The 19,524-nt window shown below is 44.3% G+C and overlaps 1 protein-coding gene across 4 annotated transcripts in view; it reads left to right on the top strand.

The window, feature by feature from the left end:
* Window positions 1-19,524, top strand: part of prkdc (protein kinase, DNA-activated, catalytic subunit) — a 65,239-nt gene that overhangs the window by 14,874 nt on the left and 30,841 nt on the right. For 2 of the 4 annotated variants that reach the window (XM_086190882.1, XM_086190880.1), the window contains exons 21-36: window positions 2,574-2,733; window positions 2,854-2,957; window positions 5,797-5,884; window positions 6,008-6,171; window positions 6,260-6,412; window positions 6,765-6,872; window positions 8,378-8,604; window positions 8,749-8,843; window positions 9,454-9,556; window positions 9,692-9,825; window positions 10,713-10,943; window positions 11,082-11,308; window positions 11,409-11,617; window positions 11,902-12,034; window positions 15,571-15,729; window positions 15,979-16,182. In XM_086190882.1, the coding sequence (XP_086047008.1) occupies window positions 2,574-2,733; window positions 2,854-2,957; window positions 5,797-5,884; window positions 6,008-6,171; window positions 6,260-6,412; window positions 6,765-6,872; window positions 8,378-8,604; window positions 8,749-8,843; window positions 9,454-9,556; window positions 9,692-9,825; window positions 10,713-10,943; window positions 11,082-11,308; window positions 11,409-11,617; window positions 11,902-12,034; window positions 15,571-15,729; window positions 15,979-16,182 (2,499 nt within the window). The remainder of the gene's footprint in view (window positions 1-2,573; window positions 2,734-2,853; window positions 2,958-5,796; window positions 5,885-6,007; window positions 6,172-6,259; window positions 6,413-6,764; window positions 6,873-8,377; window positions 8,605-8,748; window positions 8,844-9,453; window positions 9,557-9,691; window positions 9,826-10,712; window positions 10,944-11,081; window positions 11,309-11,408; window positions 11,618-11,901; window positions 12,035-15,570; window positions 15,730-15,978; window positions 16,183-19,524) is intronic. The other 2 variants (XM_086190881.1, XM_086190883.1) reach the window with 2 other exon arrangements.

Genomic DNA, 19,524 nt, shown 5'->3' with positions numbered 1-19,524 from the left:
CTTAGCCAGTTTTACAAAGGTGCCCCCACCAGTGAACTCTGGAAAGGCAAATGAGGTCGGGCTGCTGTAGAGGGTGTCTCTTGTCTGAATCTAAGGTGCCGTCAATGTGGAGAGAAAACATCAAATCATGAGGTTTATTCCGTGAGGGTCATTCAGCCAGTTAATGGTTGGTGAATGCGCAGCTAAAGGGGCAGATTTGAGTTACTGGGCTCATACACAATGAACCCATCTTAACATGGTGTCACATTTACCTGACAGAACGTGCAGACAAAAGAGTGCGTGAAATGGCACGAGCGGGAAAAGTTTTGAAAGTTGTGCATCTTCTCCACAAGTGACACAGAGCTTCTCTGTCTAGTGTAACATTTCAGGACCAGATGGAAAATTAGTGTTCCCAGCACTCAGTAGCTTTCACCATTAGCTGAAGCAACTGAACTCGTCCCCGACGATGTTTTGAATAGCCTGTCAGAATGATCATCTTACTGCGACAGTGACTGCACTCAAATGTTTCACGCAGAGAGCAGGAAATCTGATGTAGAAATTGGTGAGGCTTTTCTAGTTGTATGCTGTGTAGCCCAGTGATGACACAAGTTTCTACCGCACAGTGTCAGCTGCCGGAGAATACACAGAGCAACTTGCTGATGGCAGTTTATTCCGAATTTATTGGAATTTCAGGTCTCAGGGTTGTATGACATCACAAAACGCCTCTGCCTTTGCTCTCAGAGTTTCAGCTCCACGAGCGCTTGGATTGGAATGGACAAGACATTTTTTAATAGTGCAGTGTTCTGTGTGGGAGTTATGGGCTGAAACATGTTGAGCTTGCCTTTCGGTGTACTGCCACAATTGCTCCATTACTCAACAAGTGCAGGGTGTGTGTGTGTGTGTGTGTGTGGGGGGGGGGGGGGGGTACCACCTCGAAGGTTCGGTGGTAGAATGGAGAGAATATTGTGACACAGCAAAGTTTGCCTGAACCCGGGGGTCCTGGAGGATGACTTGGTAGATCTTCAGTTGTAGGGTTAGGGTTAGGGATACACCGGAGTCCAGGATTTGTACTTGTTGGACTCAAGTCCTAATTTTGATGACTTCAGTTTGGTCCTCCAAGCGTTTGACTTTGACTCTTAAGACGTCTCACTCAATTTGGGCTTGGGCTTTAGCTTGGACTTGCACACCCCAGGGACTCGGTGATTCATGTTAAGAAATTATGTACTAATGACTGTGGTTCTAACAGTAGTACAGATGTCGATGTGCAGCTTAGCTAGCTAGCATCAAGGCCCAAAATTATCTCCATGATGAAGGCGCCATGACCACACTACCATTTGTATGTCATATTTCTGTTTTTAAACTCAGTCCGCAGGGTAATCTGATCCAATAAATGATCTTCTTTCCCAAAGATGAGAAAGCACATGCAGCACTCCTACACGTTAACCACTACTTAACATGCAGAATGACCTCTGTCACGAATAAGACATTAACCACATTGTGTTGGTAATTCAACTTCGTAAGTTGTAATATTATGCTTTTGTGTTTTTCTGCCACGCAACACATTTTCAACCATGTTACTTTTAACGATATGTCTCAGGTCCGGGTCCGTGCATTAAGTATAATTCATTTTCATTCATCTGAGTTTTTTGATGAAAAAGGCCAGTTTAGGCTGCATTTCCGAATGCCTCGGTCCACTTGTGCTAATTCAACTCTTGGCACATAAGTTGGTTGTATAACGAAGGATATATGACTGTAACTGTTATAAGACACTTATTAATTTGGTTGCCAGAGTGGAGGGGCAATCTCGGATCTCGACCCAGGCTCAAACTAAGGGGGACTCTATGCACAGTCATCCAAGCCCATAATCACCTGGACGAGCCGAGCGTTTGGGGCAGTGTCCAGTGGACCCCAAGGAGCTGTGCAGAGCCCGGGGAAGGGGAGGTTTTGTGTCTCAGACTCTAGCGCCATAGAAGAGAGGATTTGGAAGCTTGAGCTCCTGAGTTCATCCTGAGTGTTTAAGGTGGAGCTCCCTCACAAATTAGTTGGCAGCTTAACACAAAAAGATAGCACACAAATGTACAGCTGTTGGTGCAGTGCAGCCCAGCTAGGTGGTGGTGGGGCTTCTGAAGTTTCTGGATGTTGGGGGGGGGGGGGGAAACCCCAACAGTTTAAAAATACATTTAAAATGTGTACATATTGAGTTCTGTATGAATGCTTCATTTTGTTTGACACGGTCAGAGAGGTTTTAGGGTACCCTGATGTTTGTTGTTGGTCATGTAGTATAATTTAGAGGTATTGAACTAGAGTGGATTATATTGAGGCGTTTTTATATTTTGGCCTTTACATCTATCAGAAACAGGATTAGAAATATATTTAAATGTCGCTCACTACAGCACAGAACCACCAACCCCACCGTCTCGTGAAAACAGATTTAAGGCAGAGCTATCGGACATTTTACACGTCCATGTAGTGGGGTGCCCAGTGGGAGCACAGCATCATAGTGTTAGCAGTATGAAAGTAAATGTGACTGAAATGTCTCAAACAAGCGTTGCATGATAAAACATCGGCCTGAATATCTGCTTCCTGTCATCTAGGTAGCGTTGAAGTTAGGCCTGAGCCATGTTCCTTTGGCGAACACAGCCCTCGATGCGTTAGAGGACTGGTCTTCCCACATCCGGTTGGAGACGATGCAGCCGTGCTACGGGAGCATTCTTCCTCTCCTGGATGGATATCTCAAAACCACCTCCAGTGACAGTAAGAGCTTCATAGTTTATGTTGCTGTTTCTGCTTGAGTGTGTTTTGTCAAACCAAAAACTTGGAGATATCAGCCAAATGTAAAACGTGTAATTCACATGTTGTTGACTTTCGACAAAGGTGAGAGCAGCTGGGAGGTGATGTCCTCTTTGTCTTCAAGAAGCGACAGTGGGTACAGCCGAGTGATGACACGGCTCCTGAAGCAGTCCAAACAGCTGATCATGGTAATGAAGATGGAAATATGGAAAACGGCCCTAAGTATTTGGGAGCAATCGTTCAGCTCTGGTTTCCTCCTCAGTTTTTTTTATATCATCCTGTATTTTGGATACCATCCATCCATCCATCCATCCATCCATCCATCCATCCATCCATTTTCTTCTACTTATCCTGGGGGGGGGGGGGGGGGGGGGGGGGGGGGCTGGAGCCTGTCCCAGTGGCGGGGTTCACCCTGGGCAGTATTTTGTGATACATTTAATAGTATTTGTGCTTCCCTATAAGTTGCTTATTGTTATGGCTGCAGCCATGACCATACGGGTCAAGTCGATTGTATTTGTGTCGCGCCGGTTATCTCATGACACACCAGCAGAGCTGGTCCAGCACCGCACTCTTTCCATTTATGTACACCCAACAATTCTCCATGAGTGAGCACATCTTGCAGGAAGGAATGTCGAGGAGACCCAGGCTCAATTGAACTGCTGTTTGCTTTGAGCGTTTGGGGGGAAGACGGCAGGAAAATGGGGGCGGAGACAAAGACTGATAGGGGAGAGGCACTGATACAGATAAGGAAAGGGGGGATGGAGAAAGAGAGACAGAAAGAAAAGGAAGGAGAAGGACAGACAGATCTGTTGGACCTGTCTATGAGGCCACATACATAAATATAAGGTGACGAGTGCTGGTCCCAGCACAGACCCTTAACATTCTTTACAGATGAGACTGATGCTCATCCGCCACACCCAGCAGTTCAAATCGACCCTCAAGAGGGCACGACAGAATGTCAGCATTCTTAAGATTTTCTGAAGCGAAGTTGGATGTTTCAGTAATTCACTAGATCAGTGGTTCTCTAACCTTTTTAACGAAGCATCATCTCAGAAGAAATTAAGAGCTCCCAGTACCACTGGAGCGGAACGTTACCTGCACCAGCAGGTGCGGGCAACATTTTTCTTCAGAGAGCCACGCTGGCTTGGATAATGTCAGTGAGGGGCCGCATGTCAGCCAATCAGAAGCATGCATGAAACACATCGTGCTGGAGTAAGTTCATGACTTTGAACTTGTTTTCAACTGCATGCATCAGGCTGGTGAACTCTGAGGTTAAAATGAAAAGATCCACTTGATGTCACACAGTGAATTATGAGGTTAAATATATGAAAATAAATACTGGGATGGTGTCTTTGATATCAGTGCTCTCATCCAGGGTGATGGAGAAATTCATGAAGTGCCTGCAGACAGCTGGAACCTTTGTTGGAATCACCTTTGATAGCAGGACACACTGAGCACAGCGTCAGGACTACTTTCTTACACGAGACAGACCGCATTCGCCTCAGGGTCCAGCTCCTCACCCCCCGCTGACCATGTCGAAGTGTCCTTGAGCAAGATACCGAAGCCATAATTGCTACTGATGAGTAGGCTGGCACCTTGCATGGCAGCCTTCACCATCAGTGTGTGTGTGTGTGTGTGTGTGTGTGTGTGTGTGTGTGTTAAGGTAGAAAGGCGCTGCATAAATCGAGTCATTTTCCATTTACAAGAAAGACAATGTATTGTCAATCACAATTAAGTCCATGAGTTTTTGTTAAGTTTTGATAGTATTCTTTGTTTTTAAATGTTTTGGCTCATTTCATCCATCCATCTTCCGCTTATTCTTGTTAAGGTTTGGGGGGGTGGAGCCTACCCCAGCAGCTTTCAGGTGAGAGGCGGGGTTCACCCTGGACAGGTCACCAGTCCATCACAGGACCAACCCATAGAGACAGACAACCATTCACACTCACAGTCACACCTACGGTCAATTTAGAGTATCAATCAGCCTCGTCCCCTCTTGATGTCTGTGGACTGTGGGAGGAAGCTGGAGTACCAGAGAGAACCCACACAGGAACAGGGAGAACATGGAGACTCCACACAGAAAGATCCTGTGCTGGAGCCGGGACTGGAACCTGGAACCTTCTTGTTGTGAGGCCACAGTGCTGACCACTGCACCACCTGGAAGTTAGCAAAAGCGGCTAAAAACAGCAAGGGTTACTCACGTCGATAACAGGGTCTCACGATATAAAAATCACCTAGTATTATCGGTATGATGTCCACGGTACAATATATATTATATTTATAATAATAATATATTGCATTTAAAAAAAACAACTGTTGAAAACCGTAGGCATTTATTAAATGACAGTGTGACATTGAACGTCGCGGTATTTGCAAAACAGTGTCGTTGGCATGATTTAACTTGGAACATTCCAAAAGAGAAAAGAACAAGGTTTGAGGGACCTCAAAGTTCCTTCTATTAAAAAAGATTAATTGCACCACCTCTGCTGTGTAAACACCAAGACTTTGGATCAGGATGCATTTCTATTTCGGGCTCCAGCGTGTCAACCAACCTTCGAAAACCTTCCTTGTTCACCCTCACATAGGATTGCTTCTCAAAATTGTTGAAAAGCTTCCCTTCACTCACTTTGGCACTCAACCCCAAGCCACTTGGACATTGTGGAAGATTTGAAATGGGTGAAAAATATGTCTTCACTTTTAAAACTGTATGTTTCACGACCACTATAAGCTGTTTTTTTTTTTTTTTTTTTTAATTGAATTACCACAATTTGACTTCAGTCACTATATACCAAGTAGTGTAAATGTCATGGAGTGGGCGAGGTGTATGAAGACATGTTGTGTCTTGTGTCTGAAGACCTTCAAACGGAGGGGTCTTGGGAGAGTAATTGCATTTATATTTCCTGTTTAAATTAATGGCTGCAGGCTGAGTGATAGTCAATGCAGGAACTGCGTGTAATGTTGGAGTTCACACTTGTGAGAGCAAGGAAGTGTCCGTCCCTCACCGAACTGATCAGTTGTGTGTAAATGCAGGAAGACACCCCTCTGGTCACCGTGAGGCTCAGAGTGGTGAAGTTGCTGGGTCACCTTGGAGGGAAGCTGAACAGGAACCTTGTAACCGGTAAGGCTCCACATAGCTGTCCTGCCATGTCTCCCTGTGGAATCGCAACAGTTTGTGGATTTTGGCCATTTTGTTCATGTTTAGCTGCGTTTGCTGATCAGAAGCCTCTGTTTTGTCATAAAGTGGTTTCATCAGAGGAGATGATGAAGAATTTTGTCGCCTGGGATCCTGAGAAAAGACTCAGCTTTGCAGTGCCATTCATGGACATGAAGCCCATCATCTATCTTGATCCGTTCTTGCCTCGGATCAGTGAGCTGGCTCTGTCCACAAGTGACAGGCAAACCAAAGTATGATTTCACAGCTACAACGTTCACTCACTATTTCCATAGAAATTAGTGATCACTGTGATGCAGTTTCTTCCTGTCTTTGGCGTAGGTAGCAGCTTGTGAGCTGCTCCACAGCTTGGTGGTCTTCATGGTTGGGAAGAGTGCTCAGATGGTGGAAGGAGAGAATACTTTACCACCCATGTTCAAGCTACACAAGAGGCTGTTTCCCGTGCTGCTACGTCTGGCCTGTGATGCTGATCAGGTACGCGCTCCCTCGTCGAGACACAATCCCTCACCAGCCTTCGCAAGTTCTTAAAGGATCATGGGAACTTTTTTGGGAAACATGGTTCTTGTCCATCAGCAGTACAGTGTTCTCCTTCTTCTTGTAATATGTGAATACAGTAGGCAAAAATCAAAAATCATCAGTGTTCATGGTGCACAGCGCCGCTTTGCATAGTTTTTTTTTTTTACAATGATATTGATTTTGTGCGTCTTTGGTCATTTTTATTTCGCAAAATTTCGTGACGTGAAAGTTCATAACACCCTTAATAAAATAAAGAAAGAAATAATATATAATCTCTGAGGATAAACATAACATTTTCTGTTTTTGACAGGTAACCAGACAGCTATTTGAACCATTGGTCATGCAGTTGATTCATTGGTTCACAAACAACAAGAAGTTTGAGAGCCAGGATACAGTTGCTTGTCTCGAGGCCATTCTGGTAAGTGATACATTCATGTCCATGTTCTGTGACGTGCTTAACGAGGCAGTCAGCAACTGGAATTAGGGCCTGAGCCCCAAAGGGGGCGAAGACCCTATTGTGTCTCTTCCGTTTCTTTCTTTCATTCTTCATTATTCAGCCGCTTCAGACCTCAATTTGACCCCCAAACATGCTCAAAAAAAAAAACCTCAACAAATTTGGCTCGCACATCTGGTCTGGTGAAAAATGTGATAAAATGTAAAAATTAAAATAAAACACTACATAAAATCATCATCAAACTGACAGGGCACAGGAGGGGAGGAAGGAAAGAAGAAATAAACGGAACAGATACAATAGGGTCTTCACCCCTTTGGGGCTCACGCCTACAGATGTAAGCAACCAACAAATAAACAACAATTAATGGCAAATGCATTCACGTGTCATTTGTATGAAGTGCAACCAACACTTCAGGTTGAAATAACAGGAGGTTAATCTTCTCTGCTCTTGTTTTCAATGCATTTTCAATACAAGTCCAGCAAATGCAACCAACATTTCAACTGTCGCTACTTCTGCTTTTTTCCCCAACGTAAAATAGTACAATCTTTCAAGCCAAATTTAAAAGTGCAGCCAACATCTTGATAATTTCTCGCTCACCGGCTTTGAGACTACATTTAATATTTGGTTATTGGTCCAGATTTCCCAGTGGTGCCCCATTTTTACTATTAATTTGAATTAATAAGATTTATACATTTTTAAGAACAATTAACAATCATCTTTGGTGACCTTGCCAACGTGATATAGAAATGGTTGAACCCCCTGCTTAAATGAACTCCTCTGTGGAAATGGATCATAATAACAGGAAGATCTAAAGGGAAATAAAGGGAATTTTGGCCCTTGTTCTTTTAGAATTGCCCGTTTTGCTCCATGTAACACAGACAGTAGCGTGCGCCCTTGCTGATGGCTCAAGTGCGGCCTTCTGATGGGAGCGCTTCATTGCTTTTATTATTGAGTTCAAATATCAGTCATTTTAATCCAGAATGCTTTACTGCCCCCTTTTTTACAGAACAAACATTTTAATATGGCTTGAATTTTGCACAGAAACTAACGAAAACTTCCAAGAAACAGCATTTACAGAAAACAGAAATTAATGACGCGTGAATATTTCGCCAAGAAACGACCTTTGATTGAAATGATTCTTCTTTTCCTTTTGAAGTGTGCGTGGTGTAACTGGAGTTAAGTGACGGCAGTTTCCTTTCCTATCTTTGTTCATTGAATTTTGTGCTTTATGGTGGATGTATTTTACATTTTTTTTAGTGGTGCAGTGCTGCTCCTTTTGAATGGGTTTTTATGTGCATTGTTTAATATGCTTGGTATTTGTATGTTGTCGTGTGAAAGGACTACGGATGGAAATTTTATCTCTGCGGGTGCACACGTCTTTTTATTCCTTGTGAATAATTCCTGTTCAATTTCACCCTCTCCTTTTCAAGAAATAAAACTAAACAAACTAAACTCATTTGTCTCCTCAGGATGGTGTCGTGGACCCCATGGATAGCACCCTCAGAGACTTCTGTGGCCGCTGCGTTGAGGAGTTCGTCAAGTGGTCGATCAAACAAACCACCCCCAAGCAGCAAGAGTGGAGCCCCACCAACATGAAGTCACTGTTCAAGCGTATCTACAGTTTGGCCCTCCACCCCAATGGCTTCAAAAGACTGGGAGCTGCTTTGGCATTCAATAGCATCTACAGGCAGTTCAGGTGGGAGACACTCAGATGTGTCTTGTTGTATTCAAGCCCTGACTTGATTATTTTTCATTTTTCCATTGCCTGAAATGTTACTAGATGCCTTTCTGTCACCTAAGCGGAGTGGTGTTTTTTTTTCCCCATTATTTGTCTTTGCAGGGAAGAAAGTTCCTTGGTGGAGCAGTTTGTCTTTGAAGTTCTTGTCATATTCATTGAAAGCCTGGCCCTTGCAGACTCAGATGAGCGCTCCATGGGTGATTTTTGTTTTCTTTCACCTTCATCAACAGTACACGAAGATTTCCAAATGCTTATTTATTTAGAAACTCCGAAATATTTAGCTCGTGATAGCCCTGGGGGGGGGGGTTCTATTATATCAGGCAGATATAATGGACCCCCCCCAGGGCTATCAAGAGCTAAATATTTCTCAGTTCCATGATATCAAGCAGTTGTCCAGACCAACGCTGGTAAGATTCCCACCTTGTGTCGTGAGAGTGGAGAGTCACTCACCGTACAACGTCTTGACTCCTAATGTTACGCTGTGCAGTCACATTTTTGCGAGTCTTCTCCAGTGTGTGGATGTGCGGCCTGCAACGTAACTGCAAGCACATTTTCCACATTTTCTTAGCAGTTTTTTTTTCTTTCTGATGCACGTATCTGTGGGTATGGAGTGAGTGTAGAGTATGAGGCAAATATGTATATAGTATTTCATCAGGAAATTGTTCACTGTGTGCACGAGTGTCTTGATATCTGGCCAAATAAGACAACCGCTCTGACGAGACAAACTGATATTCAACTTATTACAAAAAAAAAAAAAAAAAAAGTCTGTTAGAAAAATGCTTCTCTTGAAACTCTTTTCATTGTCAGGTACACTGCAGCAGTGTGGTAGTGCCATTGATCACCTGAAAAAAATAATTGAACGCAAGGCCCCCAGTCTGAATCAGCACAGTGCAAAAAGGCGCGTCCCGAGGTTGGTACTCTGTCTGTGTGGATTATTATCAGTCCCGTTTCTGACATTGCTACTCGTAAACTTGAATTTCATCTTTTATCTTAAAGTTATCGTAGTTGCTTTGAAACCAAAGTAATTGTACTGTCTTTCCCCCAGAGGCTTTCCGTCTGATGGGAAGCTGTGCCTGTCCGATGTGGTTTTATGGCTCCTGGAACAATGTGGCCGCCCTCAGACTGATTGTCGGCACAAATGCATGGAGCTCTTTTATGAGTTTATTCCTCTGGTCCCAGGTCAGCGCTTCCTAAAGTGATTCATTCTACAAAGTCTGAGTTAAACCAGTGAACAAGCAGCAGATGAATCATTGGTTTTCACACCAATGATCCAGACCCCTCTCTTTAAGAGTACTTTTCAGTCATTGATTTTCTTGCTGAGACTCTGCCTGAGTTGGCTTTTTTCTGTACATTCAAATGTATGAATGTTATGGATGACCATTTTAACTGTGATCACGGCCTGCACTAGTTAATGGTTAAGAAATGGTTAAGCAGCACCATAAAATGCCATGAGTGCCAAACATGAGTGTCAAACCTACTAACAGCCAACAGGTTGCCGCCTGTCCAGCCTGCGTCTCCTAGGTTGTAGTCAGAAATGGTGTCTGTTCGGTCTGCAGGAAGTGTGGTAGTTCACGGCAGAGAAAACCCACTCCGTGATAGCATCAGTGTGCAGCATCCAGCATGTCCATGAGTTTGTCCCCTGTTACGAGCATTCGCGTCCGGTGGTGGGACATTGTCCCTCCTACAGGGGTCCACCTGCCTGGGAGTTGTTCGTGCATTGAAAAGCTCAGTAGTTGTTCCCTCATGAGCGACATTATTGCACTCTACTCTTGGCCCTTCGAAGACCCCGCTGCCTTTTTATTCTCACTTTCATAATGCAGCCTTGGATCTTTCTGAGGTGCTGCGTAAACCTAAATTATTATCACTACCCCGTCTTTCATCTGACCCAGTGAAGCATGGCTATGCGCCTGACGCCATTTGTTGAAAGGCTTGTTCGACTTGTGGCTTTTATGTTTCTACCGTGACACGCTTTTCCGTACTAGTAGCATTAACTGGTTAAAATAATCACCGCTGGGGAAACGGTTAACCATTCAGTGTGGACGTACCTAACGTGTGTGATTATTTAGGCAAGAAGTCTCCATCTCAGTGGTTGGAGGATGTGCTCAAGGATCATGGCGCCGGTTTCCTGGTCTCGAGGTTTGAAGGTGGAGGTCTCCTAACCCAGCCCACCCTCAGGGATGTCATGGGTCCTTTCAGTGTGAGAGCTACCCTTCAGTGGATGGACCTGCTGCTGGCTGCCCTGGACTGCTACAACACCTTCATCAGAATGCACATCATCAAGCCTGATTTCATGCTTGGTACGTCACGACCACAGTTTACTTGATCAATGTCCCACCATTAGGTCTCAAATAATTGATTTTCATTAGATCGGTATCAGCTTCACTCTCACTGTGATTGCTTTGCCATAATACATGTAACTGACTTTCATTCCCAAGGCTCCAAAGATGAATCAAGCTTTCTGAGAGCCATACATTTTTTTTTGACTGAGCTGGCAACTCAAGACCTTGCAGCAGCTGAAAGCTGTTTCTCGCTCGGTGAGAAGACCTCCTACTTCAGCCCAAGAGAGGTGGACCAGTACAACTACAGCAAGTGCACCATCATAGTTCGCCTCCTGGAGTTTGCCACTCTGATCCTTGTCAAAGGAGGCACAGAACTTTTGAAGGTCTCACGGAATTCCAGACTCTCTCGCCTGAAAATCGCAGCTGTTGCTATTTTGACCATTGTTTTTACGTTTCATATTTTGTCTCTAACTTTATTCACAGCCTCTAGAAGCAGACATTTTTGGGTCTGTTTTTTTCAAACTGACTGCACTGGTGGTGTGCGAGCCATCCTCTGTAGGTTTCAACCTGGCAGATTTGGAAGTCATGAAGAACCTTCCAGATGTGTGTGTTCCTCTTCTAAAGGCCCTGTTGGCTTCACCTTACCGCACTCTTCTGGAAAGCAGCTTGAGGTCTAGGATTTCCCGTAAGAGGTATGCTGAATGATATGTTTATCCTCTTGAGGATTTTTTGATCAAAGGATTGCAAGGTTAGAGAACAATCAAACTCTGCCCCCTGCGTCTGTCACCTGCACGATAGAAGCTGTCCTTCGCTACAAAATATAACAAAGTTGGACTGAGGTACCTGATTGGGCAGTCTGCCAAGTTTAGTATTTAATTTTTTTAATGACACCATAACTTTTACTTAAAATGAATGCCTGAAATGAATTGTAAACGCCACCAAAAAATGTCTTTCTTTTTGTTGTCGATGTCCTTAGTGTTGACGAGTTATGTACCGTGGACTTCTACGATTCTGGCACTCTGAGCCAACATGGCCAAATGGAAACTCTCCTGTCGTCGTGCAAACAGATCCACAAAGCTGGCCTCCTCTGCTCCGTCCTGCATACTCAGGTACTTCGCCTCGGGTCCATTTAAATTTGTTAGGAACACACCAACTTTCTGGGAAAAACGCTCGTTTGCCATCCTCCCCAGTGTCAGACAAGAAGATAGACAGCCTTCTCTCCGACGTGCATCCATTAGGGAGCCGACTCAGAACGAGACCACTGGTTCGCCTCGGACGGTGTAGCTCAACGCCGCCTTACAGAGGGCCGTGTGAGACGTGTTTCCTTCTGGTCCTCTCACATACGCGCATTCTCCTTTTGCATGTGCTTTTACTGTCACATGCACACAACACCCTCATAATTACAGATTTTTATCTCACACATTCATGCATTCCACCTTCATAGTCATTTATTTTCACTCGAATATAAAAGTAATCAGAGACAAATATTTATATTTATTTTGTCACTGCACATGCAGGCAATATTTTAAATGGTATAGGTATGTATGTATGTATGTAAGAATAAAATGTATGAATGTTGGAAGAAAATCTAAGTTGGAGCAGAACATACTGTATTGTGTCAAGCCAGCAAGGGTTTGCAATTTGACGTGTCTTCCGATTTCTCAAAATTAACCTTTTCGTGGCCATAAAACCACGGCCTGCTATTTTCCCTTTTTTTTTTTGTGGTCTTTTTCCTTTTTCATCTTTCATTTTCCTCAGCGATGCAGCTCTATACAGTCAAGCATCTTCATCGTCATTAGACAACATGAGGGTTGGCAGATTCTCAGCTTTCCAGGCACATATATACAGTAAATAACACAGACATTTAAATAAAGCACGTGTGTGAAATATAAAACACCCTCAGGAAAAAAAATATATACGGAGAAAAATGTGAGAAAATGTAAATAAAGTGCAGCTTAGCGCAAGTCCCAGTCTATGAAAAGTTGTGAGTGTGTGATTGTCCTACTGCAGAGGGCTGCTGGTCTGTTGGCCGCTGATTGTCAGCAGGGATGTGTGTGTTTTTGTGTGTTTGGTTGTGTGTGTGTGTGTGTGTCTGAGGAGGTGTGAGTATGTGTGTACATTAGAAGATGAGTCTGTGTGTGAGAGGGCGAGTGCGTCCCCTGTGCTATCCTCAGCCCACCTGTGCTGTGCAGCTGCCGGACCACACACTCACACGGAGACACAGGATGCATTCAATCGTGGCTCCGTTGAAGTTTGCGAGCTGCTGAGAAGAGAATCTGGTTCGCTTCAACTTCCTCAGAAAGAAGAGCCATTGTTGGGCCTTCTTCACCAGGTGTGGTGTTCGTAGTCAAGAAGAGGTCAGAGGAAATGTGAAAGCCAGGAACTTCAAGCTGTCCACAAGCTCCTCTGCCTCCCCATGCGTTCAGAGCAGAGCGTGTTCAGTCTTCCTGGACCTCCATAATTCACTAGGTCCTCCTCGGTCTTGCTGATGTTCAGGATAAGTTTATTCCTGGAGCAGCACTCTGTCAGAGTTATTTAGTCTAGTTATACAACAACAAACACATGACAGCACAAGTAAGAAGTTTTAATAGGTTTTATTTGCATCATAGTAAAACTGAATGAACAACCTCTGTTCAAAGGGCCTAACTGCAGAAATGGAAGTTGTCGTTCACAACCCATTTAAAAGATATTCACCAATTTTTATAGATATTGATATTTTGAGCAGTGGAAATGGATGCAGATAGAACAACAGTATTTATGTAGATGTGTTGATGACTGTTTGAAGCACAGCTCTAAATAAAACCATACCAGTGTCCTCGACAGTTGAATAGCTGTGTAATAGGGATATTAACCAGTTCACCTGCCACAAACATTTGAAAACTAATGTTATTTTAATGGTTAAATGTCCGCATCCAGAGGTACACCGTGATCAGAGAGGACTCAAAAAGGACTGGCTGTAACTTGTCGCTTGCTCTGATAGCGAAGGAGGTTTTTTTCAACTTAAAGCACTTAGCATTGTCTGTTATGCTTGAAGTGTGTGTGTGTGTGTGTGTGTGTGTGTGTGTGTGTGTGTGTGTGTGTGTGTGTGTGTGTGTGTTGGTTTTGTTTTGTTCTTCTGTGTATACATCAGAATGATTGCACACTTGACGAATTGTCCCTTAATATTAGGCGGTGGTTATAGATAGATAGATGGATAGATAGAGAGATGGATGGGTCGATAGAGAGATAGATAGATAGAGAGATGGATGGGTCGATAGATAGATAGAGAGATGGATGGGTAGATAGAGAGATAGATAGAGAGATAGATGGGTAGATACTCCTTTATTCATTCCACAACAGGGAAATTCACAATGTTGCACCAGCAAAGTGGATAGATTAACAATATACATATAACAGTGTAAGTACAAAGTAATCTTAAGAAGACGAAAGAGTAAGAAGGAGTCTGTCGCTGAAGGAGCCGTCAGTGCAGTGATTGGGGTGGGAGTCATCGTCCATCATTGGTGATAGCTTTGTTGTCATCCTCCTCTCTCCCACCACCAAGCCTGAGTCCAGGGGGCAACCCAGGACAGAGCTGGCCTTCTTGATCCTTTTATCGAACCTCTTCCTGTCACCGGTTGAAATGCTGCCGCTCCAGCAGACCACTGCAAAGAAAATGGCTGATGCCACCACAGCGTCAAAGAAGGTCCTCAAGAGCGCCCCCTGCACTCCAGAGGGCCTGAGTTTCCTCAGCAGATCAAGTCTGCTCTGGCATTTCCTGTAAAGTGCGCGAGTGTTTTGAGTCCAGTCACATTTATTGTCTGTGTCCATTCCCTGGATGTTCACCAGTGTCGGAGGGGCGTGACTGTGCCTGCGAAGAAAAATCCACCACCAGCCCCTTGGTTTTCCCTGCATTGATCTGGAGGTTTATGTGAATAGCGCTGCAATTTTATACACCACTATCCCCCGGTACGCCAAGTCCTCTGTCAGTTCTCTGTATTCTGTCATTGTCATCAGTGATGAGCCCGACAGTGGCAGAACTGCGCCTGCAGTTTCTTCCTTCATAGCAGCACTTGAGGTGTCTGATGATGCATGTAAATCATCACTTTCTCTAGATTTTTGTTAGGTGATTTATATAGAATGGAACCTAGCTTGAAAATGAGTGTCTGTCTTGCTGAAGCTGAACAGATGTATTGCAAAACAAAAGAATGGATTTATTTCCTACTCAATCTGACCCCCCCCCCCCCACCAAAAAAAATACCAGGATCAGCCCAATGCTGACCCTTGAGATTGGATGGGGACATCCCTCAATTGTAAACACGACAATATTTGTAATGTTGGCAAAGAGAGTTTAAGAGAAGGAGGTTTGGAGGTATGCAAACCTTAGCCTTTTCTGCTATTCATTCTTTTTAAACGAACTTGCAGTCAGCCATGTTGCTCTCAGCACCCCAGTGCATGCACAGAGAAGAGAAGGGTATCTATCTTCCTGTGTTGCTCCGAGGAGGACGAAAAGAACTGTAAGTGTATTCCCCAAAAAGTTTGTGTGTTCCTTTTTTAAAAAAAAGAAACGAAAAAAAAGAAGCAAACTCGTTATCCTGTTCTGGTACAGTTTTTCAGTCGTCCGGATGTAACAACCAGACATACATTGTGTTTGTGTCTTGTGATGAAGGATGGGGCTTATGTCACCTCACTTGGGTCCCGACTTCTAATGATGGTATATAAAGGCATAGCCACCGGCAAGGACAGGAAAGCGCTACCAACCCTGGACATCAATGCCAAGAGGCTGGCCGATGACCTGCTTCAGCTCGCCTTTTCTCTTAGTCCACAGGTAAGTACGACACATTTTATGATTAGTTATCATCAAATATACAGTACTGAGTATTTGAACCTGTTTTTATAAGATAAAGGAGTCGATGAATCAAAGTTGTATTAAATGCAAATATGAAAAACACTTTTCTTACCTATAATGAATGAATACAGAATTGAAAATGATTACAGTCATAGATGAATAATTTTTTTTCTCTGCTGTGTGTTTGAGGATTTCCACTGCTTGATGTTTCACACTGTTTGTGTGCAGAGTGAGCAGCTGATAGACTTGCTGTTGAACACCATCGTGCTGTCTGTGCCAACATCTGGAGGTCAGAGCCACAACACGTTGAGCTTCTCACATGGCGAGTTCTTCTACAGCCTCTTCCACACCACCATCACTGCTGAGCTGCTGAGAAACCTGGATGCAATCGTACCACATCTCATGAAATCTTCCTCCCTGAATCCCAGCATGGTAGCTACTTTTTTCTTGTGCTGTCTCTCACTTTTTTGCCATAGTCGTGTTTGTGCCAACTTTCTGTTACACCCCTGTCTGACTAGATAGGGGGGAACAGTAACAGCCAAATTTTTTAATGAATGGAAAAACAAAACGTTGAGATCCAAGAGGCCAGTGATTCTACTTAAAGCAAGTCAAGTCAGTTTTATTTGTTTAGTACTGACTCTTTACTAGTAGAGCAGGTCCAGTACCTCACTCCTTCAATGAATTTACACCCAACAATTCTCCATGATCAAGCACATCCTGCTACAGTGTGATGAAAACCTTCTAACAGGCAGGAACGTCGAGCAGATCCAGGATCAGTGGGGACAGCCTTCTGCTTTGACCAGTTGGGGGAAAGAGCAGAAAGAACAGGAGAGCGGGGCAGAGATAAAGACAGATAATGTAGGAAGACAGATATACAGAAGGAAAGAGTGGGACAGCGATAAAGAGAGAGAGAAAAGGAAGAGACTGATGGACAGACGGGGACGTGAGCAGGTGGAGCTACGGGTGGCAGCTTGAGCCTCTTCAGGTCTGTAACTCCCTCCAGCAGCACCCGGGATCTGGGATGTGGAAGAGGAGTTAGTGACACGTATGAGTATGATTTATGTATATATGATACATATAGGAGGACAGAGAGGGATCAAAGACATGAATTTGACCAACTGCAACCAACTTAGGAAAAGAATCTGCTACTCAGTGAGGGCTTCCTTGGTGTGTTTCCACACAGTAGTGACACAGTTTTGGCACATTGTTTCTGGACATACCTTGAGAAAAGCACGAGTGATATACTCATTTCCATGATACATTTAGGAAATATGATTCTGATGTTAAGTCTCTGATTTTAGGTTCCCTGTGTAACCCTGGCATGAGTGAGATGTCTCACTATACATCCCCCCACCACCACTTTTCACAGAAGCAGTTGTCTCATTATGCCAGCCCTGAGTTGCTGCTTTCTTGACATCTGCTTTAGGACCCCTCTGCATTCTTAAGTGGTTAATGTAGCATCTCAAACCACTCCAAAACAGGACACCTCCTCTATCTCCCCCACAGCAAGAATGGTGGTCTAGTGAGACGTCTCCCTCATGCTACTTTGTGAACTGACGCTTAGCAAGTTCTCTGTCATAGCATTCATTTTCATGTCTCACTATGAGACACAGAGGTCCCTGTCTTGTCACACAAGCTCATTTTGATAGCTGACCACCAGCCTTGCTGCATAGAAATGTAGGTGGATAAGATGAGTCCACCAAGGAGCCTACACGCAGCACAGCGTGAGCCAAGTTTGACATGACACCTAAAAACCTATAAACCTGTAAAATGAACATGAAAGATATGAATAGCATGCTGCCTCACTAACTTCAAGAATGAAGATCCCTTAAAATAGAGTCTAAGAGGTATCAAGGCCCCTCATGTAATATGGCCTCCATCCAGCAGGTGCATGGAGCCCACAACTGGAGTGGTCCAAAGCAATGCAGTCCACAATCCAGTGAGAAAACCATGTTTGGTGATGGGTCGGCCTTAACAGTGCCTAGCCCAGGACAGGAACAATTGGTCCCCATGAAGATCCTAGTCCTCTACACAGATGTATCCAAAGCCTGTTCATGGAAACCACTTGTACTTTCTTCAGTTTGGTACCACAGCAGCTGAAAGCCACAAGGCCAACGGATGAACACAAAGCCAACCACTTTGGAGACAAAAGCAGGATCAGGCTTCAAAGTCACAGCACTGTCTTCAGAACTAAAACGCATACAGGCAGGGTGCACAGACAGAGTGCGAATATGACACACACGCCAAGACAGAGCCAGCAACAAAAACAGATTCCGTTGTCATGTAAACAAGGTCAAGAGGTTCAAATGGAGGACTGGCAAGCTCCTCAAAAATCATAGCCAGATCCCAAGAGGGTGAAAGCGGTTGAGACAGGCATCAGATTCTGAGTGCGTTTCGTGAACTGGCAGATGAAGGGATGCTGACCCACGTTCTTGCTGTTAAAGCCGGCATGACAAGCAGGAGACAGGTCCTGAAGGAAGGACAAGATTGTACCAACTGAGCACTAAAAGGGAATCTCCTCCACCCCAGCACAAAATACTTGAGATACTCTCTACTCTCACTTGCAGCCATGAAGGGACCTAGTAAAAGAGGGTCTGGCTTTTAGAATCATCTTAATAACACCCTCTGATAACCCAGGTGATCTCAAGTTAAACTGCTAACTGGCCAGGCCCCAATGGCAAGCCACTCTTGGTGGGGATGAAATATTCCCCTTGCACCTGCAAGAAAGCATCTTGCACAGCAGAAGATGCCACAGGTGACAGTAGAGGAGCTGCCTCACATCAAGGCATCGGCCACTGTGGAGTGATCCGATTCACAGAGAGACAACTCTCTAGCACCCTGAACAGCATCTGCATACACACACAGGACCACTTGTTCGCAAATGCATCCACTTCCTCTCCGATTGTAAGGGGAGAAGAATAGTGGCCCTCTGAAGGGAAAATGAACACCCATTTTTTTGGACCCTTAGGTTGTGCATCGTCATTGCATGTGTGCACATCATGTGTAAAACCTGTGAGCCCTGACAGTTGATATGAGTCACCATGTTTAACTTATCCATTCTCACCAGTACATGTCGCCCTCAGAGAAATGGAAGGAATAGATTCAGTGTCAGAAACACTTCCCAGAGCTTGGAGAAGTTACAAAGAGCTTGAAGGAGACACCAGCTCCGCATGCCATTCACTGTCTTGTCCTAAAAAAAACAGCATCACAGCCTAAAGAACAAACGTCCGTCATCTCAACTTCCCTGGCTTTGACCTTACACAGTACACAGTCCCAGATATTTGTATAAACATCCCGAAACCGAAACCTCAAACTCTTAATGTATGGAGGATAAATAGGAATGTTAACAGGAGCCTCCTAATCATCAGAATTATTGGTCTGAACCAATCACCTGAGAGCACTGCACATACTAGGGCATGCAAATCTTGTATTTCTTGTGATACCTGTTCAGAACACTTAGGTCCAAAATAGAATGGAAATGGTCTCCCCCTTTCTTTGGAACCAGCAAATATCTTGAAAGGAACCCCTCTACCTGATAGTAACAGGATACTGTGCAGATCACTTTCTTGTTCAGTAGGGCCAAGATCTGGCACTACAAGCAACAGGCCAGCCCTCCATGAGCTTTGAAAGGGATCAGACCACAAAACCAAGGGAACTGTAGCTAGTAGCCCCTGGTTTGTATTCTCAATATCTGAACATCCACTACGACTTGGTGTACACCCTCCAGCTCTCCTGTCATAGAGAGAGAGAGGGAAGTGTAATTCTCTTGTACAC

This window comes from Aulostomus chinensis, chromosome 21, assembly GCF_037954235.1.
Source record: "Aulostomus chinensis isolate RoL2024-O1b breed Wild chromosome 21, RoL_Achi_v1.0, whole genome shotgun sequence".
Lineage (NCBI taxonomy): Eukaryota > Metazoa > Chordata > Actinopteri > Syngnathiformes > Aulostomidae > Aulostomus > Aulostomus chinensis.
This window is presented reverse-complemented; position numbering and strand designations above follow the sequence as displayed.